This window comes from Chenopodium quinoa, unplaced genomic scaffold (genome assembly GCF_001683475.1).
Source record: "Chenopodium quinoa cultivar QQ74 unplaced genomic scaffold, ASM168347v1, whole genome shotgun sequence".
NCBI lineage: Eukaryota > Viridiplantae > Streptophyta > Magnoliopsida > Caryophyllales > Amaranthaceae > Chenopodium > Chenopodium quinoa.
The window spans coordinates 1,512,157-1,539,053 of NW_018744874.1; the positions used below are offsets into that span (position 1 = coordinate 1,512,157).

Below are 26,897 nucleotides of genomic sequence, written 5' to 3' on the forward strand. Positions count from 1 at the left end.
AAGTCAATCATTTGCAGGTTCCAATCAGGTCGCGTCATTTCCAAATCAGGTCATATTCGGGTTCAACTAACTATAAATAAATAATTATCATTTTTATCAAGTTAATTATTACCTTTGACTATAAATATATGGCAATATACTAGTGAATAGTCTATAATTTAGGAAAATAATTATCTCCTTTGACCATACAACAAATATATACTATATTTAAGTCTTAAATTTGAGGATGATGCTCATTTCTTTTGCTGGCCTGGACCGACTTGGTCTCCCTAGACAAAATGCTTTGATCAACAATAATAAGGTGGTCTAAATTGCATTTAAGGTGATTTGAAATCGGGTCAGGAATAATTTGGTTTGAATTTAGGTCGGGTCAATAACAAGTCGTGTTAATTTCGAGTCGAGTTAGTAACTTTTCGGGATGAATTTTTAGGTCGGGTAAGTAAAAGGTCTAGTAAAATTCGAGTCGGGTCAATAACAAGTCGGGTTTAATTTGGGTCAGGTCAATAACAAGTCGAGTTGATTTCGGGTCGGATTTGTAACAGGTTGGGTTAATTCGGGGTCGGGTTAAGAACAGCTCGGGTTGAATTCAGGTCACGTTAGTAACAATTCGGGTTAAATTCGAGTTTTGACGGGTGAAACAGGTTTGGGTCAATATCAGTTCATGTCGGGTTCGGTGCAAGTTAATTAAATTGGTCGTTGTAAACCGGTAAATCGGTGCAAGTTGTAAACCGGTAAATTAGCTGTTTAAAGCCAAATTGGATGCTTCCACTCATCCAATTGGACTCTCGGAGGGTATTAGGGACCATGATAAACATTTCGGCAATTTTTATTCCGGGCGAAAAAAGTCAAAAATTTCAAAAATTAAAGGCTAATGTCCACGCTTTTTGAGAAATTTTGGAGGTTTCGGGGCCCGGTGTCGCAAAGTCTTTGATTTTAGGGAATACATATGAGGGTCATATAAAGCCTTTTGGAACCATATATGATTATTATATGTTGTCATAGATGTTCGTGGTAGGCTTGATTTAATGAAATCGGTGCAAGTTAGTTGTAAACCGGTAAATTGGTCGTTTAAAGGTAAATTGGATGGTTTCACCCACCAAATTGGAATCCTAGAGGGTACTAGGGACCATAGTAAACATTTCGGTAATTTTTTTTTCCGGACGAAAAAAAAGTCAAAAAAATCCAAAATAGAAAGATAATATCCACGCTTTAATTTTTGAGAAATTTTGTAGGTTTCATGGCCTGGTGTCGAAAAGACTTGAGATTTTAGGAGATACATCTCGGGGTCATATAATTCCATTTGGAACCATATATTCTCATTATATATTGTCATAAATGTTCGTGGCAGGCTTGAGTTAATGAAATCGGTGCAAATTATAAACCGGTAAATTGACCTTTTAAAGGCAAATTAGATGGTTTCACCCACCCAATTGGACATACATTTAGGCAATTTTTATTTTCAGACGAAAAAAGGTCAAAAAATTCAAAAATTGAACGCTAATATCCACCATTTTGAGATATTTTGGAGTTTTCGGGGCCCAATGTCTAAAAGTCTCGAAATTCTTAGGTATACATCTCAGGATCATATAATGTCGTTTGGAACCATGTGTGATCATTATTTTTGTCATTAATGTTCGTGGTAGGCTAGAGTTAATGAAATTGGTGCAAGTTGTAAATTGGTAAATTGGTCGTTTAAAAGCAAATTGGATGGTTCCACCCTCCCAATTGGACTCCCAGAGGGTATTAGGGAACATGGTAAACATTTCGACTATTTTTATTTCCGGACGAAAAAAAGTCAAAAAAATTCCAAAATTGAAGGCTAAATCCACGCTTTTTTGAGAAATTTCGAAGATTTCGGGGCCCGGTTTCGAAAAGAAATGAGATTTTAGGGGATACATCTCAGGGTTATATAATGTCGTTAGAAACCATAAATGACCATTATATACTGTCAAATGTTCGTGGTAAGTTTGAGTTAAAGAAATCAATGCAAGTTGTAAATTGGTAAATTGGTCGTTTAAAGATAAAAATTGAATGGTTCCACCATACCAATTGGACTCCTGGAGGGCATTAAGGTCAATTGTAAGAATTTCGAAATTTTTTATTTCTAGGCGAAAAAATATCTAAAAATTCAAAAATTGAAGGCTAATATCCACGTTTTTTTAGAAATTTTGAAAGTTTCGGGCCCCGGTGTCAAAAAGACTTGAGATTTTAGTGAATACATCTCGAGGCCATATAAAGTCGTTTGGAACCATATATGATAATTATTTGTTGTCATTAATGAAATCGGTGCAATTTATAAACCGGTAAAATTGGTCGTTTAAAGGCAAATTAGATGGTTCCACCCACCCAATTAGAATACTGGAGGGTATTAGGGACCATGGTAAACACTTCGTTAATTTTTATTTTCCGGCGAAAAAAGTCAAAAAAATTCCAAAATTGAAGGCTAATATCCATGCTTTTTGAGAAATTTTTGAGGTTTCGAGGCCCGATGTCGAAAAGCTTTGAGATTTTAGGGGATACATTTCGGGGTCATATAATATTGTTTTAAACCATAAATGATCATTATATTTTGTCATAAATATCCGTGGTTGGCTCGAGTAAATGAAATCGGTGCAAGTTGTAAACCAGTAAATTCGCCATTTAAAGGCAAATTGGATAGTTCCACCCACCTAATTAGACTCCCGATGGGTATTAGGGACAATGGTAAACATTTCAGTAATCTTTATTTACAAGCGAAAAAAGTCAAAAAATTCCAAAATTTAAGGCTAATATCCACGGTTTTTGAGAAATTTTGGAGGTTTCGAGGCCAGGTGTCGAAAATCCTTGAGATTTTAAGGAATGCATCTTGATGTCATATAATGTTGTTTCGAACAATATATGATATTTATATGTTGTCATAAATGTTCGTGGTAGACTTGAGTTAATGAAATCAATGCAAGTTGTAAATCGTTGAATTGGCCGTTTAAATGCAAATTAGATGGTTCCACCAAGCCAATTGAAATCCCGGAGGGTATTAGGGACCATGTTAAACATTTCGCCAATTTTTATTTACGGGCAAAAAAAGTCAAAAAAATTCCAAAAATTGAAAGCTAATATTCACGCTTTTTGAGAAATTTTGGAGGTTTCGATGCCCGGTGTCGAAAAGGCTTGAGATATCAGGGGATAAATTTCAGGGTCATATAATGCCGTTTGGAACCATATATAATCATTATATATTGTCATAAATGTTCGTGGTAGGCTTGAATTAATGAAATCAATGCAAGATGTAAACCGGTAAGTTGGCCGTTTAAAGGCTAATTCCACCCACCTAATTGGACTCCCGGAGGTTATTAGGGACTATGGTGGACATTTCGGCAATTTTTATTTTCGGGGCGAAAAAAGTCGAAAAATTCCAAAATTGAAAGCTAATATCCACGCTTTATGAGAAATTTAGGAGGTTTCGGGGGCTGTTTTCGAAAAGCCGTGAGATTTTAGGAGATATATCTCAGGGTCATATAATTAATGCCGTTTTGAACCATATATGTTGTCATAAATGTTCGTGGTAGGCTTGAATTAATGAAATCGATAAGAGTTGTAAATCGGTAAATTGGTCGTTTAAAGGCAAATTCAGTGGTTCCATCTACCCAATTGGACTTTCGAAAAGTATTAAGGACCATGGTAAACATTCCGGCAATTTTTATATCCAGGAGAAAAAAAGTCAAAAAAATTCAAAAATTGAATGCTAATTATCCACGCTTTTTTTTAGAAAATTTGGAGTCTTTGGGGCCTAGTGTCTAAAAGTTTTGAAATTCTAAGGAATACATCTCGGGGTCATATAATGTCGTTTGAAACTATATAAGATCATTATTTTTGTCATAAATGTTCGGCTAAGGCTTGAGTTAATAAAATCGGTGCAAGTTGTAAACCGGTAAATTGGTCGTTTAGGGGCAAATTGGATGGTTCCATCCACCCAATTGGACTCCCGGATGGTATTAGGGACCATGGTAAACATTTCGGCTATTTTTAATTCCGGGCAAAATAAAGTCAAAAAATACCAAAACTGAAGGCTAAATATCCACGCTTTTTGAGAAATTTCGAAATTTTAGGGGCCCGGTGTCGAAAAGAAATAAGATTTTAGGGGATACATCTCGAAGTCATATAATGCTGTTTGAAACCATAAATGACCATTATATGTTGTCATAAATGTTCGTTGTAAACCGGTAAATTGGTCGTTTAAAGGCAAATTGAGTGGTTACACCCACCTAATTTGACTACCGGAGGGTATTAGGGACCATGGTAAACATTTCGGCAATTTTTATTTCCGAGCAAAAAAAAAAATCAAAAAATTCCAAAACTGAAGGCTAATATCCACGCTTTTTGAGAAATTTTTGAGGTTTCGGGGCCTGGTGTCGAAAAGTTTTGAGATTTTAGGGGATACATTTCGGGGTCATATAATACTGTTTTAAACAATAAATGATCATTATATGTTGTCATAAATGTTCGTGGTAGGCTTGAGTTAATGAAATCAATGCAAGTTGAAAACCAGTAAATTCGCCATTTAAAGGCAAATTGGATGGTTCCACCCACCTAATTAGACTTCCGGAGGGTATTAGGGACCATGGTAAACATTTCGCAATTATTATTTACAAGCGAAAAAAAGTCAAAAAACTCCAAAATTTAAGGCTAATATCCACGCTTTTTTGTAAATTTTTGGAGGTTTCGAGGCCCGGTGTCGAAAATTCTTGAGATTTTAGGGAATATATATCTCGGGGTCATATAATGCCGTTTGGAATCATATATGATTATTATATGTTATCATAAATGTTCGCGGTAGACTTGAGTTCATGAAATCGTTGCAAGTTGTAAACCGGTAAATTGGCCGTTTAAAGGCAAATTGGATGGTTCCACCTAGCCAATTGAACTCCCGGAGAGTATTAGGGACCATGGTAAACATTTCGACAATTTTTATTTACGAGCAAAAAAAAGTAAAAAAATTCCAAAATGAAAGGCTAATATCCATGTTTTTTGTGAAATTTTGTAGGTTTCGAGGCCCGGTGTCGAAAAGGCTTGAGATATTAGGGGATAAATCTCGGGGTCATATAATGCTATTTGGAACCATATATGATCATTATATGTTGTCATAAATGTTCGTGGTAAGATTGAGCTAATGAAATCGGTGCAAGATGCAAATCGGTAAATTGGCCATTTAAAGGCAAATTGGATGGTTCCACCCACCTAATTGGACTCCCGGAGGTTATTAGGAGGAGATTTGGGGCTTGGTGTCGAAAAATGTTGAAATTCTAGTAAATACATCTCGGGGTCATATAATGCCGTTTGGAACCATATATGATCATTATATGTTGTCATAATGTTCGTGGTAGGCTTGAGTTAATAAAATCGATGCAAGTTGTAAATCGGTAAAATTGTCATTTAAAGGCAAATTGGATGGTTCCACCTATCCAATGTGACTCCCGGAGGGTATTAGTGATCATGGTAAAACATTTCGGCAATTTTTTCTTTCTGGTGAAAAAAGTTAAAAAGTTTCATAATTGAAGGCTAATATCCAGGATTTTTGAGAAATTTTGGAGGTGTCGGGGCCTGTTGTCGAAAAGCCTTGAGATATTAGTGAATACATATCAGGGTCATATAATGCCATTTGGAACCATATATGATCATTATATGTTGTCATAAATGTTCTTAGTAGGCTTGAGTTAATTAAATCGGTGCAAGTTGTAAACCGATAAATTGGCCGTTTAAAGGCAAATAGGATGGTTCCACCCACCCAATTGGACTCTCGGAGGGTATTATGGACCATGATAAACATTTTGGCAATATTTATTTTCGGGTGAAAAAAAGCAAAATTGAAGGTTAATATCCACGCTTTTTGAGAAACTTTGGAGGTTTCGGAGCCTGGTGTAGTAAACCCTTTAGATTTTAGGGGATACATTTCGGGTTCATATAATGTCGTTTGGAACCATATATGATCATTATATGTTGTCATAAATATTTGTGGTAGGCTTGAGTTAATGAAATTGGCGTAAGTTGTAAACCGGTAAATTGGCCGTTTAAAGACAAGTTGTATTTTCTCTCTTTAACCTAAGACTCTTCTAATTATAGAGTAATACATGAAAAAAAAAGAAGAAAAAAAAACAAAATAAAAAGTCTTAATACATTTTTGAGAGACATTGCTAGCTTTGTTAAACTTTTTTTTAAAGCATAACTAACTTTAATACGTAGTATTCAAATTCAAACATTTTTTTGAAGGTTGCTTAAAATGAATTAGGACCTATATCATGAGATGGAGAAAGTATTGATGTATTTGAGTTTTATTAGATGGAATATTAGATCAAAGAAAATTTGTTGAATAAATCTCATTTTTTCACAACTACTTAAGTACTTATAATTTGTTTAATTTTAAATAGCCTATAGTTGGTTAAAACAGTAGACCAATGTGTAGTTCAATGAAAGGAAGCTTATGGAATAAACTGTATTATGCATCATCAAAAAAAGAATTTCTTTTACTTCGTATTTAACATGAATGCCAATATGCCATCACATCCAAACACAAAAAATTCAAATACACAAAACATAGAAGCCTTGATCCAAATAACAGGGTTCAGCCGTTCAGATTCTTCAGAAACCGTTGTTTAACAGGTTCTATACTGGTAAGCGTAAACATTTTGATCTCCTTAAGCTTCTTATGGCGGGATTTACTCAAGGCTGCTGTTGCAATTTTGTCAGTCATAAGTTCATAACAATCTAAAAAGCAGAATGCATTCCACAACAAAAATTAATTCGACTTTATGATAAACCAGGGATTCTTGCCATTCAAAGCTCATTGAGCAAATTTTCACACCAAAATTCGCAGTGTTGTAACTAAAAGATGATAACTATAACTAAATCATTAGCATCTCCATCAAAGTTTACAAGAAAAGAGAAATACAAAGGATTAATTTACAATATAAGTGAGTAGACTTGAATATTTTGGTTCAAACAGTGACGATAAGTCTGATAATTAATGAGATCATTTAGCTGTCATTAGAGATTAGATCACCCGCCTATGACCACCAAAAGCCCAAATCTGCGGAACAAACAAAAAACAAAATGATCACTAGATTCAATTTCAGATGAATTAGAAGCTCAGTTAAATGAGAGAAGAAGTAAAAAAAAAAAAAAAGATCTAAAATTCTTAGTGATTAGGAGTTTTCAAACAAACAAAAACTAATTCACAATTTTGATTAGCATTGTATGCAAAAGAACATATAAACTGCCATAGAAAGAAATCTTTGATAAACATGAAATCAATGATAATTCAGACTTAGGTTCTGCGAAATCTTTAATGAACATGAAATCTTTAATAGAAAGAAATCTTTAATAAACACGAAATCTAAAATCAAGACTCAGGATTAGTGGATTGGGTTACAAAAATGACCCAGTAAAAATCTCTGGCAAATTAAGGTTCTGCGAACACAGACACACACACAGAGGGAGAGAGAAGGTGCTAACCTTAAGGTTTGTGTCCCAACTTCCAGTACAGAGGGCGCTCCCATCCGCTGACAAGCCCAGACAACTGATTCTTCCACCATGAGTGTTTTGAAGAGACCCTAAATTAAGAACCACCTGCGATAACAAACACATCACATCTGTCCATTATTACAAATTTACAATAAAAAGCTATTAATAATTTAGTATCACAATTAAATGAAACAGGTCAGATCGCACTCAGAGCATACTGAGACTGGTCAAGTATGTAAAGCAGATAAACACATCTTCTCAAGGACAGCACAGAGATAGCAGACAATAGGCTATAATCTAACCCCCGGATCAAGAGCCTGAATGCTTCATCAATGGTTGATTTCTGCCATATTTTTTTTTGTCAACAGCAAATTTTTTTTTCATATGGTTCAGTTTATGATCAATAATCTCTAATTTGGTTAAAGAAAACTAGCTATAAAACAATAGATCCCAGGACCTCAGTTATGTGGTGCATCATGCTGGCTATCCCCATAGAAACTGTAAAAACAAGTAATGACAGCAGAAATTCATACCTCTGCAAGTAAAGTGTCCCAGACATAGCAATCACCATTCGAATACCCTGCAAACAGAAGTCTTCCTGAAACGGAGAAAGCAATGGTTTTCACCTGAGGAACTTCATTTTCATCACGTGGCTGGTGGTACACTTGCAGTTGATGCCCAGTACGAATGTCAAACAATCTACATGTGCCATCATCTGATCCAGTGCCAAATCGGTTACCATCTGGAAAAAACTTCACAGTATTTACATCTCCCTCATGGCCATAGAATGTTCGCACAGCGCGACTTGCAACACGAGTATCCCACAATCGAGCAGTTGAATCACATGAGCCAGATACAAACATTTTACTGTTTGCTTTACTGATCGAAATGCTGAAATGTACACAGAAGAACAGTTTTCATCTGTAGCACTACAAAAAATCAACCATAGTATTCTATTTCATATAGTTTTGCAAACAACAGGAAGATAAATGAAACAATATACATGTCCAAAAGCAGACAACAAGGTAATTAAGCAAACATAGAAAACTAAAGTGACAAGAAACGAAGCTGTTGTTTTCACATGCTTTATAGACAGGATATTGGATTTGATGATTCCATTTTGTAAGTAATAAAAAAAATCTAAACATTTATACGATCAAAAAGTCCCATTATCTAACTTTACATAGGTTCTTGATATGTTTGTTTGTTAGCAGAGACTAAAGGTTAAAAAGTAATGCAGAAGAGAAGTTAAATTTAATTCCGAACTAGCTTGTCCAACTTATTTTCTGTTTATTATTACATACAATAGAACTATGCATGTTCCACATATAATGATTACGTATTATCTTAAGTGAGCTTGAAAATAGTTTATATAGTTGATTCTCTCAATATTTGCAAAATAGGAGAATGCCAGCATGAAAGCTAAAGCATAACTGCGTGCCAATTGTGTACCAAGAATCACAGCTATGATAGTAGGATATAGCCCCATAAAATATATAAGAAAATTAATTCTTAGTTAATAGTGATTTTTCTGGTCTCTCAGCCAATAGATTCCAGAATCTACCCACAGCAATCAAACCACAAAAGGAACCAGGCAAACAATTTGAACACCGGAAGAACACTAAGGCAGAGAAAGACTAAGTAAGACTTCACAGTAAAAAGCACCACAAGCAACTATTTTCAGAAATACACTCTTTTTATGCCCCCAAAGTGGAAAAGAAAGTCAAGCTTTACAGAATACAAAATTCTACTTCAAGTACCTCAAGACATCAGAAGTATGGCCAGATTGAAATTCACCTCCAAAGACTGATGTTCTTAATCCCGTAGTTGTATCCCATAGAATGCAGGTCTGATCACCGGAACTGGTAATCAAGTGGGTATCTTCATCTGGAATGTATTGACAGCATGACACATAACCCTTGTGCCCACTAAGAGTTTTTGAAACAGGCAAATTCCCATCTTTATCGGTGGTAGAATTAAGATTGAAGATTGAGCAGACACTATCAAGTCCCCCACAAGCAACTGATTGACCAGTAGGAGAGAAAGCACATGTCATCACCCAAGCACAAGGCAGCTTGATGGCATGAGTCTTCTGGCTAGTGAGGGCATTCCAGACAATTAATCGTCCATCTTGAGATGCACTAACAATTCGGTTTTTATCAGGGGTCCAATCTAGTGAGTACACCTGGCATGCATTTTACAATTAATGGCAAATTCATGATTGTAAGGACAAAAAGTTATTCAAGGAAAAAAGCAATTCGCCAAATCTGGCAGCTATCGTTGTAAAATACAATTAGTTACCAGCAGCTAATTTTACCAGCAAATTATGGTTGAATTGAATCAAAAACTCACTCAAAGAAAAACCTATATGTCCTACATTAAGTTGCTTCCTCGGCATAAATTTCCCTCTCCTCACATTCAATTAGCCCCAAATGGAGTTTGAAGCAGACTTTACATGACACTATGACAGTTTACAGCATGGAATTAAAACTCAACCGTTCTGTAACAGATTTTGGATTTTCCGTTCTACAAAACCACGTTATATAACACCGCGACAAAATCACATCTTTCACCTCGTGTCATCCGTTCCGTAACGGTGATTCGCAGTGTTAAACCATTTTTTAAACCGTTACATCCATTTAATATTATAGTAATTGATTATTTAGTCGATAAATATGATATTGAGTATTACTGTTCACCAAATATGTTACATGCTATTATTTTGATAAATATGGTATCTTATATTCAAAGAACACTTATTTAACTTAAAACTATAAACACCTCTTCATCCATTAATGTGAATTATTTCAAAAATTCACACCGCATTTGCCACGATCTGTTTTATTTGTCCATTACAAGCCGTTACCGCGACAACTCGATTGCAACCCTGCATCTTCAAATTTTTTCTATTATGGAAAGGAAGAGCAACACGATGTATAAATTCTTTGTCCATAAATGGTTCACAAAAATAAATAAACACAATTATAGGATGTTAGAAAAAGCCATATCCTATCCTAAGATAGTAATCTATCACTTGTATTAAATTTTCCAATCGGCTCCTACTTAAACTGAGGAACGTTGGTAAATGGAAAGTATAAGTATTCTCCAGCTAATAATATAAAGGATTTTCTAGTAATAGTACTTCGTATGTCATTAAAGGGTAGGACAATGTAACAATCATTTTCTGATTAGAGTAGAATTAACTGGCCTAGAATTTTCTCACTGCATCATCCTCACTCTCAATAGCATTCACAATGCATTACATGCATGATGCATCCAAAAGAAACCACAAGTTCCCATGTTAACGGCACTTTGGCTAGAACTTTAGAAGCATGCATTATATGTCACTCAATACATAATGGTAAATTATTTTCAAAATATTTTATACACCATATTACTAATGCAATGATCAATGTCAAATTAATATTCCAATACAATTTCAATTAAATTAATCCAAATTTTTAATAAGAATAAAATTGGTTAAAATTTCTCACAATTTCTTCACATAATCAGCATTATGCTCCACAAATTAAAGCACCAAATTTCATTTTGTTCAGATGCCAATCACTAAAACTAGAAATCAGGGTGACATAAAATCAATTACCTTAACAAAAGTACATTATAAAACAGAATTCCTCAATTTTATTTAAAAGGTGTAAAAAATGAAAGAAAAGGCGCTACCTTTCCGGTATGACCCTGCAATGTTCTACAGCACACAAGATCCGTCTGTCCAAAGCTCACCGCAGTCTTCCCTTGCGCCGCCGCAAAACTAGCAACTGCAACAAAATCCACAAACAAAACATCCTCAATTTACCTTAAAATCTCTTACTAAAAATAGAAAACTCACATTTTATTTTCCAGAAATATCAGATATATTCATTTTTAAGAGAGAAAAATCAGGAACAAACCATCAGTATCTAAAAGAAGACGACGTCGTTGCTTCAACTGTTCTCTAAGAGAATTAACTTGCTCTATTGCAGCAACATGACGTTCCTTCAATTCTGTCACCGACATTTTCTCTTTTTTGTCCTCCGCCATCTTCGTTGATTTCACTCCAAAACAATCAAAAATCTAATCTCCACGACATTGAAGCAGAAATTCCTCAAATTCAAACCCTAATTTACTAAAATTAGGGCAATTTCAAGACGAAACTGAAAAAAACAGCAGAAATCGATTCTCAAGCTGAACAATCCTCCAAAAAACTGCAAACAATCTCACAAACCCTAATTAAAATCAAAAATCGCCTGAAATTAGTTAAAATGTAGCAAACAAAATCAGAAATTCAAAATGAGCGAGAATTGAGCGAGAATTTTAGGGTTCTGGAAAAATATAAGAAATGGAGGAGAGAGAAAGTTGAGAGCATGTAAGAAGAAAAGTGGAAGTGGTGGAAATGTTAGAAAATGAAATGAGAGAGAGAAGAGAGAGAAGTTGGTGTTTTTGTGAGAGATGATTAGCTGACAAACTTGTGAAGAGGAAAGTTGACTGAAAACAGCCGCCGGGGCCCTGATATTAGGCGTGTGACGTGGACTTAATGTGTTAGAAATTAGGTTCGGAGTAGGATGACATGGTGTCAAATTGATTGTTAATACAAGTATGTGTAGGGTCCGTCGGGAAATATTACTCCGTATTACGTATTACAACGGTTACGCTACATGACTATACATTGTTCTTAATATGATTTGAAAAGTTTAACGGTTCAGGAAAATGATTAAGTTAAAATAAGGAATTTTTAATGATTTGATTAGTTAATAGGTGATTTGGATACATTATGTAGGATTGTAGAATATACAACGGTTGCATAAGATATTTTAAAAGTTGATGGCTTTGAAGTAGTTATTGCTCACATTAAAAATGAGAACGGATGGAGTAGTTGACATTTGACTTGGGTTGAGTTTTTTGGTTGATTAAAAGCTCCAATGGGAGTAGTTCATTCAAAGAAAGATTTATTCAAATGACTTACTGTAAAAGTGTTGAAAATTAAGAAAAATTATTTGTCGAATATGTCACGCATCGATGTGTGTAAACTCACACTTAAAACATGTATTTAAAAATGAATCACATCCACGCTATTATCATTTTACACTTTATGTTACTTCTTAACAATCTAATACTAGTTGAGTGAATTCAATTTATAATACTCCGTAGTGCATATACATATACTAATACAATGGCATGTAATCTCATTTAGAAGATTACAATATATAGTGCTTCTCTGAGTTTTGACAACTCTTCTTTGTTCTACTTTACCTATTTCCTTTGACCACTCCTTTAGTATTCAACAAACTAGTTTGTCTTTAAAATTACAATTTTTTTTTTTAGAACACGATAGCAAATAATTTTATATTCAATTTTGTTCGATAAATTATACTAGGCATTTAACATCTACAAGAATAATATGCTCCACAATATTTAGTATTGTTTGGATATGGTGTTATACTTGGCAAAACAATATTGAAAATGAATTGACGATAGTAATACTAGATTACTAGGCACATAACATTTTAACATCTACAAGTATTTCAGCTTCAAAATATATATAAATAGATAAAAGAAGCTAACAAAGGTTACACATTCACAAATAAATCTTAAACAATAATAGAAAATTTAGTTAAAACACCCATGAGAGTGGATATTAAGGAGCAAGATTTTCCTGCATACAACTTTACAACCACAAACTAGTGCAAGCAAAACTCAAAAGTTTGTTACTATATATAAACCCTAAAAATATGTAGCTAGTGACTCATTTTAGTCACCAAATGTTCATCTCCTTACTAATTAGCAGTGAGCTGCAAGACTAGAGTGGGTGAGCCGCGAGCAAGAGAGAAGCGTGTATCAGGGAGAGGGAGGTAGCCGGGGTTTCAGAATTCAAGGAAGAAAGAGGAAAGTACGAAACATAAACACCACCAGCATGACCAATGCCAACTAAAATGAACTTTTGTAGCACTAGATTTATTTAAGCCAGCTCCCAACGATACTCTGGCATTCCCATCACTAGGATATACACAAGAACCATAACCTACAAAATGTGAAAAAGAGCTTTAGACTTGATTATAAGTAAGCACACGAAAGAAAGTAATAGTATAACAAAGTATTGAGTACATGAATGATTTAAGTGAAGTTTAGAAATAAAAAATTTGAGTTTAAAAAATTTCTCAAAATAGTTAAGGATGAACTGATAAATTAACAAGAGCTTACTGGGATTAGTGGATGTAACTGTAGCTGTCTGCGTGAAGTCACAGCTCCCGGGAGTTCTGCCAGCCTTCTGATAAAGGAGATTCATGGCATAAGCTGCATGAGAAGCCACTGTGTTGGGGTCATAACAAGGTCCACCAGCTTGAATTTTGCTACAGTCAATGCCCTGACTACAAGCATAGTTCAGATTGGCCTGCAATTGGGTGACTGAGACACCTTTCTTTGGCACACACCATGTTCCTGAAGATTTTGGAGGAGTCCCTGGTACTGCTGTTGGAGTTGCTGAGGGAGCTAATGGAGTTTTCGAGGGAGCTGATGGAATTTTTGAGGGAGACGTAGTTGTTGATGGAGCTGGACTTGTTGAGGAATTTGCTGGACTTATTGATGGAGATGATGTTGGGGCCTAAAAGACAATAATGCTCAATCAGTTTCTTAATCAACTAGTTACTACTAATTAACACCGTAAGTTTACATTTCTATGCTACACAAGAATATCAAACCACAAAATCAGTAGGGTGTGATTTCAGGACCATTTTTTTGGGAATTTCTGACATAATTTTTCAGACTGCCTTAGCACTTGTTAAATCCAATGATAGAGTTTTATACTCTGATCAACATTGACCCCCTTTTAGTTTGAAATATTGAAAAATAATGTATAACAAAATCATATGGCACACCAACACACATGACTCAAATACTGATGAATGCTATGTTAAAATCAGACAACATTTTAGGATTTTTCGTTACTGGTTTATGGACATGATACTTGTATTGGTTATATATCCAATTTCTAATGAATACTCACTTCCTTAATTAACCCACACAGTGAGGCATAATAATCCATACGATGCACAATGATTTAGATTCATTACTGCAAGTAGAGTGAACTAACGTATGTTCCTGAATATTTCTGTAATGAAAAGGAAGTTCTGTTTTACACGAGTATATTATTTTATGACAGTAACAGAACAATTTACCACCAAAGGATTAAGCTAATTCTCAAAAGTCAGATTATATCAGAAACTGATGTGAATAAATTCTCACCTGGCTGCCACCCTTGGTGAGACCTATATCATAGGTCATAGATAAGTCAGGCTTAAAAAGACCAAATGACTTCTCAGAGGTTGGACCAGGCTTCAGATCTTCGTCATACAGAGCAAAAATGTATGTATCTACTGACTTTCCAGGCATCAATGGGGTCCCTGCCATTGATCTGAGATGTGAAATCAGGCCTCCGTTATAAGCCTTAGCATTTTCAATGCTAGGACCAACTTCGTTGCTGTCCCCACGGTATGGCCACCCAGTCTCAGCAACCACTATATCGATGTCTTTAAATCCCAATGCATTCAGGGCAGAGCGTATTGCATCAACCTGAAATTCCCAACTGGTAAGCCTCAACAATTTCAATACTACTCCAAGTATATTACTTCTACTACTAGCAGTGCTAAATTACTTTAAATACTATATCAATTCATATGTCTGCACTTCATACTCGAAAAACTGACATGGATAACAACACTTACACTTCATTTTTGAGGCAAAAAAATAAGCAATTTTTTTTCATAAAATGGGGCTTAGTTTGAGACCAGGACGCGAACTTGAATGCAACATCTGTATCCAAATTCAGGGAGAAAGAATAGTATCATGTCACTGAGTAAAATCCTTATTGCTCATTCTTCAAGAAATCTTAGTTTAGGAAGTAAAATCATGAAAATAAAATGAAAGGAACAACTTCCAAAATTGCATGAACTGATCATCGACTTTTATAAAAGATGATACATTGATTTTTTTTTTTTTTTTTTTTTTTTGTCCTAGTTATTCTCTGCTGATTTCCACGCTGTAACCTTCTATTCTTTTTCCTTAGATGGACCATGAAGTAGGACAAAAAGGAAACAAAGGAATGAGTTGATTGCACTAGCCCTTTTTGGCCAGCTTGGTAATCAATCACTTTAAACAGGACACATTAAAACCACAAATATTCCCATCAATAATGAGGTTAAAAGAACGGAGCCAAATTTCAGGGATACTTGCACATTAAGTCATGCCTAAAAGACAGATTCAGGAAATTATCATGAGGACGAGGACCACGGGGTAGAGCATAAGAGATATGTAGGTATTGCTTCAGGTATGGGATTACATATTTTCATGTAAAAGATTAACTGATGAATATAAGCTCTTTAAATTTTTAAAGGGATATTCATTGAGTAACACTACTCACTAGTCTACCAAAGATAAAGGATAACGCCGGGCTGTTATGTACTCTACCAGTCAATTTAACATCAAGATTAAGGGGAGTTAAAAATTATTAGAGAAAACTTATCTAAAGTTTAAGTTAATTTACACGCATAACATCTTAAAATGGATGACTCTAACTTAAATACAGGGTAGAAAGAGTATAAATCATGCTGAAAAAAATATATAGTCCCCACTTTTTTTGTCTACTTTTGAGGTGTTACCTGGCTTTTTTGGTTTTTCTCAAATCACTATTATTCTTTTATTTGCCCATAATACCTCATATAAGTCAGTTGTTTAACAAAAGATTATGTAATACAATCAATAGCCTAAATAAACTGTTTTAAAGCCATGATTTAGATGATGAAAATAGAAAAAGCAATGAATGTACAAGAATGCTAGCTTTAGTTATCAATCTTTAGTTACTTTAAAACTCTTTAAATGCCAAAGAGGGAAAACAAATTTGAAGTGGAACATTGGTCCTAGTCCAAATCACAAATATAAAGTTTTCGTCTTTATTGCTATAATGCATATCTTCACATCATTCAAAAGAACAGATATGCTATCCTCAGAAACCATTCAAGCAAAAGAAAACTCTAATACTCATTAGCCCAACTACGATAGTAACGTGTGGTATGTTCGTCCCATTATCAGTGCATTTTGATACTACATAGAAACATTCAAAAGGAAAGCCAGACAGTGAAGATGTTAGGCAATACTTCAAAGCAATTACAAGACAAACATATAGCTAAATTCTGGCATAATCATCTCAAAAGCAATTGATAAATTGATGCAATGTATAATATAATGAAGGCTGCTATTACAGGATATATGGATGATTTTCATTATTGATAACTACACGATTATGCATACAGTACAATGTCATAATCATGCATGAAAAATCAACTATTAGATTAGATTCATAAACACATGATTAAGCATAAAATGTGTACGTGTCAGTGTATCACTATTTTCTTCCAAAATAAGCTATTCTGAACAAACTACACTTGTATGATATTATTTAAATTAAAAGTCAAATACTATACTAATCAAACCAAAACATGATTGATGAAAGAAATTAATTAAATAGGGTCACTCTTAAGTCTAGATTGGCTTAAATAAGCTTGTTGACTCTTGTCTTCACCAATTATGATTTTTTGGAAACATCACCTAACACCCAAGGGAAAAGTGTACCGTGCACGTAATACATCTGGGTGTATAGTAAACAACTTGTGCATGAAACATGAGACTTAAAATACTACTCCGTAAAAAGAACCCATGTGAAATAAAACCTCACCTGAGCATCAAACATGTTCATGTACTTAATATTGGATCCCGGGTCAACCCGTCCAGCATTAGGTTGAAACAGGCAAAATGCAAGAGTGTCAGGCCTTGGATCACTCTGGTAGGCGAAAAACGGATACGGGTTAATGGTAAATGGGGACCCATTTTCTTTCTGAAACTCAAGTAGTTTCTTCATGGTGTCACCCAACTCTGAGACAAATGCCCCAGATGATGGCGGGTCGGACTGACCCATAACAGCCATGGAATGGACCGTTGAGACCTGGATCTTTCCATCTAGTTTAGCTGCAGCTAGAGCATCTTGAATATTCTGCATTGCAGGTACTAGCTGAGATATCAAGTCTTGGTCCCCTGCATATCATAATTTGTTATCAGTCAACAAATATTTTACACACACACACACACAAAAAAAAAAAAAAAAAAAAAAAAAAAAAAAAAAAAAAAAAAAAAAAAAAAACCTTTATTTTTTATTGGGGATATACTTTAACCATCCAAATTTATTAATTTAAAAACTAATTTTAGCACACAAAATTCTAAAGTTTAGTACAAACAACTAAAATAATTGCAAGATGCCCAATTCAAGTTATGGTCTTTCTTTGTTCCTTCCTTTCATTCTTTCTTTCACCTTTTTTCCAATTGAGGATATAACTTAATTGAGTCGCACAAGTTGTTAGCTTTATACTTTTACCAAGATTAGATTGATTAATTTGAATCATCATGGAATCATTCAGCTTTATAATATTACCAAAAGATTTCTTTTTTATTATTATTATTATTAATTTTACCAATCTCTTCCCATTAATTTCCAAACAGTCATGAAATTTGAATTTTATTAAGAAATTCGAGACAACTAAATTTGTTGGTAGTTAATTCAAATTCCACTATCCTTTTGTAATAAACCCATTGTTATTTAATACAAAGAAAATACGTAGTAATTAAATTTGTACACACAACTAATCAAGGCAAAACATCACATGGAATAACCGGCAAAATTGATCAAGAACAAATTTGTTCCCATAAACTAATCAAGATTCAAGAACATGTATATCATTATTCAAAAAAAAAAAAAAAAGAACATGTATATCATCTAACTTTAAGAACCCTCAATAAATCATTATAAAAGACAACAAAAATTTATATAATATTAGCCAACGAAAATTGATATAATATAATAAACTATACTTTAAGTGGTTTCAAAAAAAAAATAATAAACTATACTTAGTACAAGAAAAGTATGAAATTAAAAAAAAAAAAAAATGAACCAACGAACTAACCTGAGGAGATGACCTCATTACCAACAGTAATAAGAATGATCTTACTATCAGGGAAAGCCAAGACGTTGGAGTTAACCCACTGAGATGCATGACTTGGATCAGAAGCAAGAGCAGGAATATCACCATTAGCAGCACCAATAACAATGCCAATTCCGGTATTACCAAGTGCTTTTATGATACCAGGGTCAGCTCCATAAAGCCGAACCTTTGTAAATGGTGTTGTTTTCAGCAGTTTCGCCGTCGCTTCCGGTGACGGGAGGTTGTCCGCTAACAGGCCGTAGTTTATTCCTAGGTAGGATTGAGACTCTGCTGTAAGAAGTGAACAGAGGAGGAAGGAGAAAATCAAGGGAAGTTTTGATTGAGGATGAAGAAGAAGAAGGTGGCTTCTTTGAGTTTTTTCCATGGTTTCTTTGGTGATGATGATATGTTGTTGGTTTTCTCTTTCAAACTTGATGGCTAAATGTGGGTGTATAAATACCTTGTTTTCTGGTCGTGTAATATATGCTTTTTTTTTTTTTTTTTTTTCTCTCCTTTTTTGTTTTTGAAAAAATATGGTAGAGAGAATGTTATAAATGGGTAATATTGGTAGTAAAATGGTGATGTATAAGTCTTAATAATGGTCAAATTTAAGTATTTTTTAGAACTTTATTTTTTAAAAGTATTCATAATCTAGTCCTGAGCATAACACTTCTCATATAAAGATACGGATGAAAAAAAAAGTTTTTTAAGTAATCTATTTAAAATTACGACTATAATCGTATAAGAGGCAAGGTCACAAGTACAAATTTTTGTCTTGCTTAAATCTTTATGAATTTCTTTTTGGTTTTACTGGAGTTTAGTCAAATTAAGTCGCTTCTTTAAGTTTATCAATTTTGTTGTAGAAAAAAAAGTTTAGCAATTTTAAATTGATGAGGTATAGAAATTAGTGCGGAAAAAATTTTAAAATAGAAACCCAAAAAAAAAGGTATCTTAGCTTGTAAAATATTCAATTTTTTTTTAATAATTAATTTTATTTTTAGTGCAGTGTACGGAGGATATAACTTTTGGGATGAATGAAATGGTGGATGATTTTAAAAGAGGGGACCATATGGTGGCTCAGTACGTAGTAAAGTGATGTCGGGAACTATAACTCAAAAACTCCAAAGTTAGAAACTTAGCCGTTAGCTGTTTTTAACAGTATATGAGGATGGCGGTAGAAACTAGAAAGACTTTTTGTATTCAAGTCTTTTAAGTCTACCTACAAAAGGACATTGCTTGGAGATTTCCTTAGCTGCGAAGACAAGGGTAGTTTGTCATTTGGGAAACTCTAAATTATGAATAGCTTTTTGACTAATTAGGTCCCTCTAAATTCCGCCATGAATCTTCCCAACATCCCCGATTTTTTTTGCTAAATTCTCAAAATACCCTCGTGCCCCGGTCTTCATAAATTGAACTGAATTGAACTCACCAAACCTGAATCCTCCAAGTTTAGACTGAGCGTTAATTCTCAACTTAAAAGCTTAACCGTAAAGAATATCTGTAATATAGAGTATAGACGGAAAATGGTAAAGTAAATTGCAAACTCGAGACTGTTAAGTCAATATCACTGCATTTATCAGCTCACAACAACTAAAATTTGCAATAAATAAGTAAACAGGAAGCAACAACTAAGGTGCTGATAGAAAATTAAACCTAAATCTCTTCTATTTTCCTTAATAAAGTAGCCAAATTATTTTAGAGCAAAGAAAGAAAATGAACCTAACTCTCTTCTCTTTTCCTTTTCCATTTTTTTAAAATTAAAACTTAAAAGTAACCCCAGTCAATTTCCTTAACATACTAAACTTTGAAGCCTACCTAAAAAAGGCCACAATGTGCTTCCATTTTGAGATTAATCAATCACTAAAATGAAATAAAGGTCCACATATGACCCTCATTCTAAGGAAATACACTTATAACCTCAGATTTCAACCAGAAAAACGTGGAAACTTACATCACTTAACAGATTTAAAGGGCATTCTAGTCAATATGCTCTACATAAAAGCCCAAAAGGCTAAAATCATACCAATACCTCTTTTTATTTACCTGTTTACTTTTGGGAAGGTGTCTTACAGCTTCTACCCCCTGCCTTTTATTCAAATTGGAGGCTGCGCCAAAATGTGCAGAGTATCAAGTATTCAAAAAAAAAAAAAAAACGAGAGGATATCAGAGACAACAAGGCAAGGCAGAGAGCTATGAATGAACAACACTATTCCAAGAACTTTAAACAAAACCAAAAAGCCACTATTAATAACAGCACTGAAGAAACAACGATACAAAGTATGAGTTCTTACAGGAGTGCACTTGAAAAATCAAACAAAGGCACCTTGTATAAAGCAACAACCTCACCCACAAACAGAATGCATAATACAACAGCTGAATCAATAAAAGAATAAATTAGGGGGGGGGGGGGGGAGAAAGCCGAATGCAAAACCCTTTGTTTCAAAAACCCAGTGGCAACATATTCAAGACAGACTGGAATTATGGAATATGCACTTCTTAGCCTTGACAAACAAAAACTTAATCATGAGATGACTAAAGGATAACCTAAATCTGCAGCCGGAAATTATAAAGTTTAGCCACCAGAGTGGGAAACTGGAGATGTCACGAAATGACCATCCTTGAATGTGTGAATGTACTGCTGCGGAAGGGAGTGCTCTTCCTACAAGTTGAAAATAGAGAAAACGTTTAAAACTCTAACATTTCAGATAAATACTTCCATTTAGTAACTTTATAAATTATTCACTGTCTTCAATCACATGATGTTTAAGAAACAAATGAAGATGCTCAACCCTAAAAAGAATGTGAAAGTCTAAGGCTCAGAAAACATTTTCTAGAAAAATGGTTTTCCGAATTTCCATTGTTTGGTTTATAAAGGGTGGATACCAATTTTTCCAAAGGTGAAAAATAGTTTTCCCATGAGTGGAAAGCATTTTTATATAAAATAAAATGAAAGGAATGTCACATTTCATTCCCTACTCCAATGAACCCTTTCATCTTCTCCCATCCACCCCTTCACCCTTCTCCCTTCCACTCCCATTTTCCTCTGTCAATAATTTATCTTGTAAGGAAACAAAGGAAAACTATTTCCACAATTGTGTTTTTCCATGAAAATAGTTTTCCAACTAAACAAACAGGGCCTAACAGAAAAATTCCTCAAGAGAAAGTTGCTAAATCAACATTGTGGGCAGGTTTACCACTGTGACAAAAACAGTTTAATGGGCACTAGGAGAGTAAGAAACATGTCTCACTTATGCTGCAAGGGTCCATTAATGTGTCCAGACTCTCTAGATATCCTATACGGTTGGGTAGGCTTACATTTCAGCTGTTGGTCAACGCAATGTTCGCGACCTTGGCCATAGTCTTGGCATCTTTCTCTAGTACCCTAAGCTGACGCTTATAGCCTATACCAAGCTAAACTCTTAATGGGTTATTTTTATAATTTGCTTGGTAATTCTTAAATAAAAAAGTTTGATATGAGACCTATGCCATGGATCATCGAAGAAATTAGAGTTAACTAACCAAGAACTGAGCACTAATAAAAAAAATAAAAGAAAGAAAAATTGCTTGGAGCAAAATTACACATAGAATTTACTTTCAATGTTATTCATCAATACAAAGGGGTGTCTATGTCAACTTTGGCATCTTTGACTATTTAATTAACGTTATATTAACAATCATCAGTACTTGTGCTCTCTAACTACCAGGAACTGAGCACTAGTATCCTAAAATTTAAACTAACCTATACCTCATCCCCAACCTAAACTCTTTACAACACAAACAAAGGTAAAAAAAACACACGTACTAAACCAAAATTTACCAAAAAGCAGTACTAGACCAAATAATTAGATTCATGCTGCATACCCAATCACCATCGGCATCAGAAGCAGGTACCATCACATTGATCTCACTTGACTTGGCAGTGGTTATAGATGCATTCAAAGAATCTTTGCTCAGATATATTTGACATCCAGATGTATTGTCCACTGAAATTGTTGGAGCTGAACCCTGCATTTCAAATTTACCAAACTCAGAATTTCCCACCATATGCCATCATCATTTCTTTATATTTCATTTTTATTGTGAAACAATTACCTGGCACTGGACCTCCACACCATTGCAGTTAACAATCTCACAGGCTGCTACAACATCCTGTAGTACAAGTCATCAATTGCATAAGTCAGATCAGCATGGTCTAGTATGATGCAGAAAAATTTACACAAGCAAAGTTTTCAAAACAAAAAACCCGCAAACTGACCTTAAATAAAATTCCCATCTTAGTGCATTTATCAGCAGTGATATTGTTAACTTTTCCTGTAATAAATCAAAGATAAAATCTGAGCTTACTACAGTTAATTAAATGATAGATATGAGTCCCCAAACCAAGAGAAGTCAACTTGTAAGAACTCAACAAACCTTGTATCTGCAAAACTGAATCTTTACACCCAAAAACATAAACTGACTGCTTTGAATCACATTCACTAATTACCATATCCTTCTTCCCAATTTGATTTTCAACAGCCCACCTACCAAATAAATTGAAGATAAAAGCATTGATCAGTGACAACTGACAACAGCAAAAGGGACAGCACATGTATCAAAGATAGGAAGACACTCACTTACGACCCATCTGAAGCTCCAGCTTTGGAGGCCCTGTTTTGGAAAATGCAGAAGATTTAGCACGTGGTTCCTTATCCACAACAGGCACAACACCACTACGGTCAGCCCTGTTCTTTGCCTTCATATCATCTGTAACCTTTCGCAGGCCTGGAATTGAAAGAGATTGGTCACCAAAAATTAACCAAAAAAAAGGAAAAGGGGAAAAGGAACATGTAGTAATGTAGATACCTGATGTAACAGCTCCACCAGAACTGATTTCTTGAAAAACAGCAGACATCCCTACCTTTGGTTGTGATGAAGAAGGTTTAGCAGAATCAGCAGAGAAGAGTGAAGCAGGAGGTGGAGGTGGTGGTGCAGGAGCAGCTGGTCCTGAGGCTTTAGGTGCAGCAGCAACAGTAGCTTTGCTAGAGGTACTCCAAACTGGTCCCAGTGGATAGAAACTCTTAACATAATCCCTCAAACCTGGTAAATAGAGCTCCTTCAAAGCCTTGGCCCATTCCACATGATTAGGATCCTTATTTTTGTACTCAATCAGAACCTGAACATTAAAGAAACAGTAAAGGAATCTGTAAAATCAGAAAATGCATACAAAGTAGTGAACTAGTGATAGTACTTCCGTAAAGCTCAAAGGCCTCAAACAGTTTGAATCAGATCAGTGTGCACAATGAAAATATATCCCCTTGAAGCAGATAAGACCAAAAAAAACTGGAATTAAAATTCATTACTCAAACTCAGCCAAAGATGCTCAATTAATTTGTTGTTTGTAATTACAATATTGAGATACTTGCAAAATAATCTATATTCATAAGCCCAAAAAAGTCAAGTAATACCTTGTTGCTATAAAATTCAGCCATTTGCCAACTTTCTTCCACATGTGCAATAGGCATACTCATACCTACCAAGAAGATATGATTTAGGAGACCAGGAAAAGATGGAGGGGATAAAGAAATGAATCAGCATTTGAAGGTTAGAGAGTATTAATTACTAACCACAGTCTTTGCCAGTATATGCAACCCATGCCAAAGCTGCAAGGCTGTCGGAAATAGATTTCAGATGGTTAAAGAAATCAGACCGCCTCCCCTCAGTCAAGGCATTAGCTTTCATAATCACTTCATTCAGTGGTTTTAGAATTTCACCCAACCCGGCCATGTCAGGTTTCTGCAGGAAAAAAAAAGTGCATTCACTAAAAAACAAATCTTAGCACAGTGCACAAGTAGTTTGGCACTTTGGCACCCCAGTCAAAACCTTCACCACAGTACCTAGTACTAGTTTCAGCCACGTAACTGGAAAGAATATGAAACTTGGACATCTCAAACTCAAACAAGACCAGTCTCGGCAAAGATATCCAGCCATGCCCATTATCTATTAACCGTAATTCCCTCTATTTCAATATAAGTGATATTTTAGGCTAGCAAGTCATATTCAAATAATAAATGGAGATAATATGTTTTAGCTCTAAACACACAAAAGGAGAACCTCATAACTCTAAAAAGCGAAAGTTGCCAATTTGAATAATTAGGATGGAATGTAAAATATCAACTAATTGAGATTAAAAAACCTCAAATATAAATAAACCAAGGGAAGCAAAGTTTGTAACATAGCACTTCCTTCCAATATTTGTGTCTTTTAAGGTTACGCATACATATAAAAGGAGCTGTTAGTCACACTAGATTGGAACTTAACCCCAAAAAAAATAAAGGAAAAAAAAAAAAAAAAGAAAGAAAAAGAAGAATATGTTGCGAGTATTTTTACACAAACAAGACATAGTGCACTCAAACCGTAAGGGGCCCTTACATAGATGCTACGATAGCAAATTAAATCTCTATCCTACCACTACCCCATCATATTACTGGTCAAAATGTCAAATCCTTCCATTCCTAATCCCGTTGATTGTTAACATTTCTCCTAAACAATCTAACATGCATAAAAATTTCATGATGACAATCCAATTTCCCTCATATTGGATAGCATTCAAAAAATATATTGTAATGTATTTGCCTATAAAAATTGTTGATCAGTCCAAATTGCAAGCTTAGTGAAGAATATAAAGCGAGCATACAACACAAGTAAGGTTCTTAAAATACTAATTTCAGATATTCATTACTCAATACAAAAAACAAGATCAATTCTGTAGAAATCAAGAACTTCGAAAAAATCTCTCAGCTTCAATGATTCTTCACCGAGTTATTCAAGAAATTCTTTATCTTACATTCAACACATTGCTCGTCCAAAATATGCACTATTCCAATTTAAATTAAAACAAACAAAAAAAAATCAATTCAAATCAAATCAAGCTTCTATAAATCTAAAATTTTGAATTCCAAAATTTGAACTATCCTCCTCATCATCATTATCCGACATCCACATTACACAACAATTTCCAATCAAAATCAACAAAAATACGCTCAATCTAAATCTATAAAATTGAAATGTGAATTCCTTAAATCAGACAGTTATCATCGTCAAACAATTTTCCACAATGCACAAAATTCACATAAAATCACTCAATCAAAATCAAATCAAACTCCACAATTCAATCCAAAAATAAAATCAACAAAATTTTAAAATCAAACATCAAAAATCAGAAATACAATTACCTGAGTCTGCTTAACTTTAACAAGAAGCTCACGCAAAGCAGAAAACGCATCACGAAGAATCTCCGTAGATTCCAACACTTTACCGCCGATCTTCTGAGCAGCGTCGTAAACCCTACCAACATAATTGGCGATCAGATCATCCAAAGCGACGATCGAAGGATCCACCACCGCATCTTCGCCGGAAAAATCGACGCTTCTAGAAGAAGATGAAGATGAAGAAATCGCCTCCAATCGAGCAACTGCCTTCTCCAACCTCTCAACAAGTTGCGCCTCCATTGATTTCTCTCTCTAAAATTGTTGATTATCAGATGAAATGTATGAATTTGTAGATCTGAAGGATGAAAATTGAAGGATTTGGTATTTATATGGAAGACATTGTTGAAGAAAAAGTGGAGGATAGAGAAAATGAAGAGAAATGAAAGGGAAGAGAAAGGAATGTATGTGTTCAGGTTGATTTTTGGGCGGGGTATGTTTGGATTAGGGGAAATTGGAGAATTTTACGGACACGTGTCATTCAATGAGGATTTATGATTTTATTTTTATTTATTATAATTTGTGAAGAAATGTTAACAAGCGACTCCGTTGTAGTCTAGTTGGTCAGGATACTCGGCTCTCACCCGAGAGACCCGGGTTCAAGTCCCGGCAACGGAATTTTTTAAAAGGAATTTTTTTTACTACGTTTTGTTTTGTTTTTTTTTTTTTTTTTTAGGAAATAGAATTTATCTTTTCTTTTTTCATGATTTCTAATGAAATTATAAATTAAATCCGTCCACTCAAGGAGGTTTTAGTTTCATTTAGAAAAAAAATCATAAAAGAATTGGAAAAAAAAAAAAAAACAAACAAACAAAAAAATACTGCGTATATGATACTCTTTTTTTTTCGAAAAAATAATTTTATTTGAATCTATCTTTTCATAAAAAATATAATTTTATTCTTGTTAGGGTCGTCCTATTATTTTGGTTAACTAGTCGTTGGAGCACGCGCAACCGGCAAGATAAGCAAAATTCGTGGATGTGTTCGGTTGTTGTGATATTCGTGGTTGTGTTCGGGTTTTGTAATAGCAAGGATGCATGAATTTATAAGTACTGAGAAGGAGTAGTGATAAAGTTTCTATGGGGAAATATCTATGGAAAAACAATTGTTATAAGTGAAGTTATCTAGAATTTGATAA

The 26,897-nt window shown here is 34.5% G+C and overlaps 3 protein-coding genes and 1 non-coding gene across 5 annotated transcripts; 1 reads left to right on the forward strand and 3 right to left on the reverse strand.

Moving 5' to 3' along the window:
- Nucleotides 1-6,760: 6,760 nt before the first annotated feature.
- Nucleotides 6,761-11,966, reverse strand: LOC110705075 (guanine nucleotide-binding protein subunit beta-2). The gene is made up of 6 exons (XM_021882910.1): nucleotides 11,403-11,966; nucleotides 11,176-11,270; nucleotides 9,255-9,679; nucleotides 8,028-8,385; nucleotides 7,486-7,599; nucleotides 6,761-7,060 (listed from the first exon to the last, which is right to left on the reverse strand). The coding sequence occupies exons 1-6, from the start codon at nucleotides 11,530-11,532 to the stop codon at nucleotides 7,025-7,027; spliced, it is 1,158 nt and encodes a 385-aa protein (XP_021738602.1). The 5' UTR covers nucleotides 11,533-11,966; the 3' UTR covers nucleotides 6,761-7,024.
- A 1,045-nt stretch (nucleotides 11,967-13,011) lies between these two features.
- Nucleotides 13,012-20,640, reverse strand: LOC110705076 (glucan endo-1,3-beta-D-glucosidase-like). 2 transcript variants are annotated; one of them, XM_021882911.1, is made up of 6 exons: nucleotides 20,556-20,640; nucleotides 18,495-20,010; nucleotides 17,216-17,571; nucleotides 14,731-15,057; nucleotides 13,690-14,089; nucleotides 13,012-13,510 (listed from the first exon to the last, which is right to left on the reverse strand). In XM_021882911.1, the coding sequence occupies exons 2-6, from the start codon at nucleotides 18,895-18,897 to the stop codon at nucleotides 13,353-13,355; spliced, it is 1,644 nt and encodes a 547-aa protein (XP_021738603.1). In that variant the 5' UTR covers nucleotides 18,898-20,010; nucleotides 20,556-20,640; the 3' UTR covers nucleotides 13,012-13,352. The 2 variants fall into 2 exon arrangements, with proteins under 2 accessions (XP_021738603.1, XP_021738604.1); XM_021882912.1 differs by lacking the exon at nucleotides 20,556-20,640 and having other exon boundaries at nucleotides 13,709-14,089; nucleotides 18,495-19,041.
- Nucleotides 20,641-20,736: 96 nt separating this feature from the next.
- Nucleotides 20,737-26,148, reverse strand: LOC110705078 (cyclase-associated protein 1-like). Its single transcript, XM_021882913.1, has 10 exons — nucleotides 25,727-26,148; nucleotides 24,119-24,287; nucleotides 23,960-24,024; nucleotides 23,358-23,667; nucleotides 23,129-23,276; nucleotides 22,926-23,035; nucleotides 22,768-22,823; nucleotides 22,605-22,661; nucleotides 22,374-22,517; nucleotides 20,737-21,171 (listed from the first exon to the last, which is right to left on the reverse strand). Exons 1-10 carry the CDS (start codon nucleotides 26,000-26,002, stop codon nucleotides 21,085-21,087), a joined length of 1,422 nt encoding a protein of 473 aa, XP_021738605.1. The 5' UTR covers nucleotides 26,003-26,148; the 3' UTR covers nucleotides 20,737-21,084.
- A 156-nt stretch (nucleotides 26,149-26,304) lies between these two features.
- On the forward strand, nucleotides 26,305-26,377 carry TRNAE-CUC. Its single transcript has one exon. It is a non-coding gene; the product is annotated as a tRNA-Glu (tRNA).
- The last annotated feature ends 520 nt before the right edge of the window (nucleotides 26,378-26,897 follow it).

Excerpts from the sequence above, each read along its gene's own strand:
- LOC110705075 (XM_021882910.1), bottom strand. The coding sequence starts at position 11,532 with ATGGCGGAGGACAAAAAAGAGAAAATGTCGGTGACAGAATTGAAGGAA. Across the intron at positions 11,271-11,402 it reads TCTTCTTTTAGATACTGATG|TTGCTAGTTTTGCGGCGGCG; the intron begins GTTTGTTCCTGA and ends ATTTTGTTGCAG. Across the intron at positions 7,061-7,485 it reads GTTGGGACACAAACCTTAAG|ATTTGGGCTTTTGGTGGTCA; the intron begins GTTAGCACCTTC and ends TTTGTTCCGCAG.
- LOC110705076 (XM_021882911.1), bottom strand. The coding sequence starts at position 18,897 with ATGGAAAAAACTCAAAGAAGCCACCTTCTTCTTCTTCATCCTCAATCA. Across the intron at positions 14,090-14,730 it reads TCACCAAGGGTGGCAGCCAG|GCCCCAACATCATCTCCATC; the intron begins GTGAGAATTTAT and ends ATTGTCTTTTAG. Across the intron at positions 13,511-13,689 it reads AGTTACATCCACTAATCCCA|GTTATGGTTCTTGTGTATAT; the intron begins GTAAGCTCTTGT and ends CACATTTTGTAG.
- LOC110705078 (XM_021882913.1), bottom strand. The coding sequence starts at position 26,002 with ATGGAGGCGCAACTTGTTGAGAGGTTGGAGAAGGCAGTTGCTCGATTG. Across the intron at positions 23,668-23,959 it reads CTGAATTTTATAGCAACAAG|GTTCTGATTGAGTACAAAAA; the intron begins GTATTACTTGAC and ends TTTAATGTTCAG. Across the intron at positions 22,662-22,767 it reads AGATGGGAATTTTATTTAAG|GATGTTGTAGCAGCCTGTGA; the intron begins GTCAGTTTGCGG and ends CTTGTACTACAG.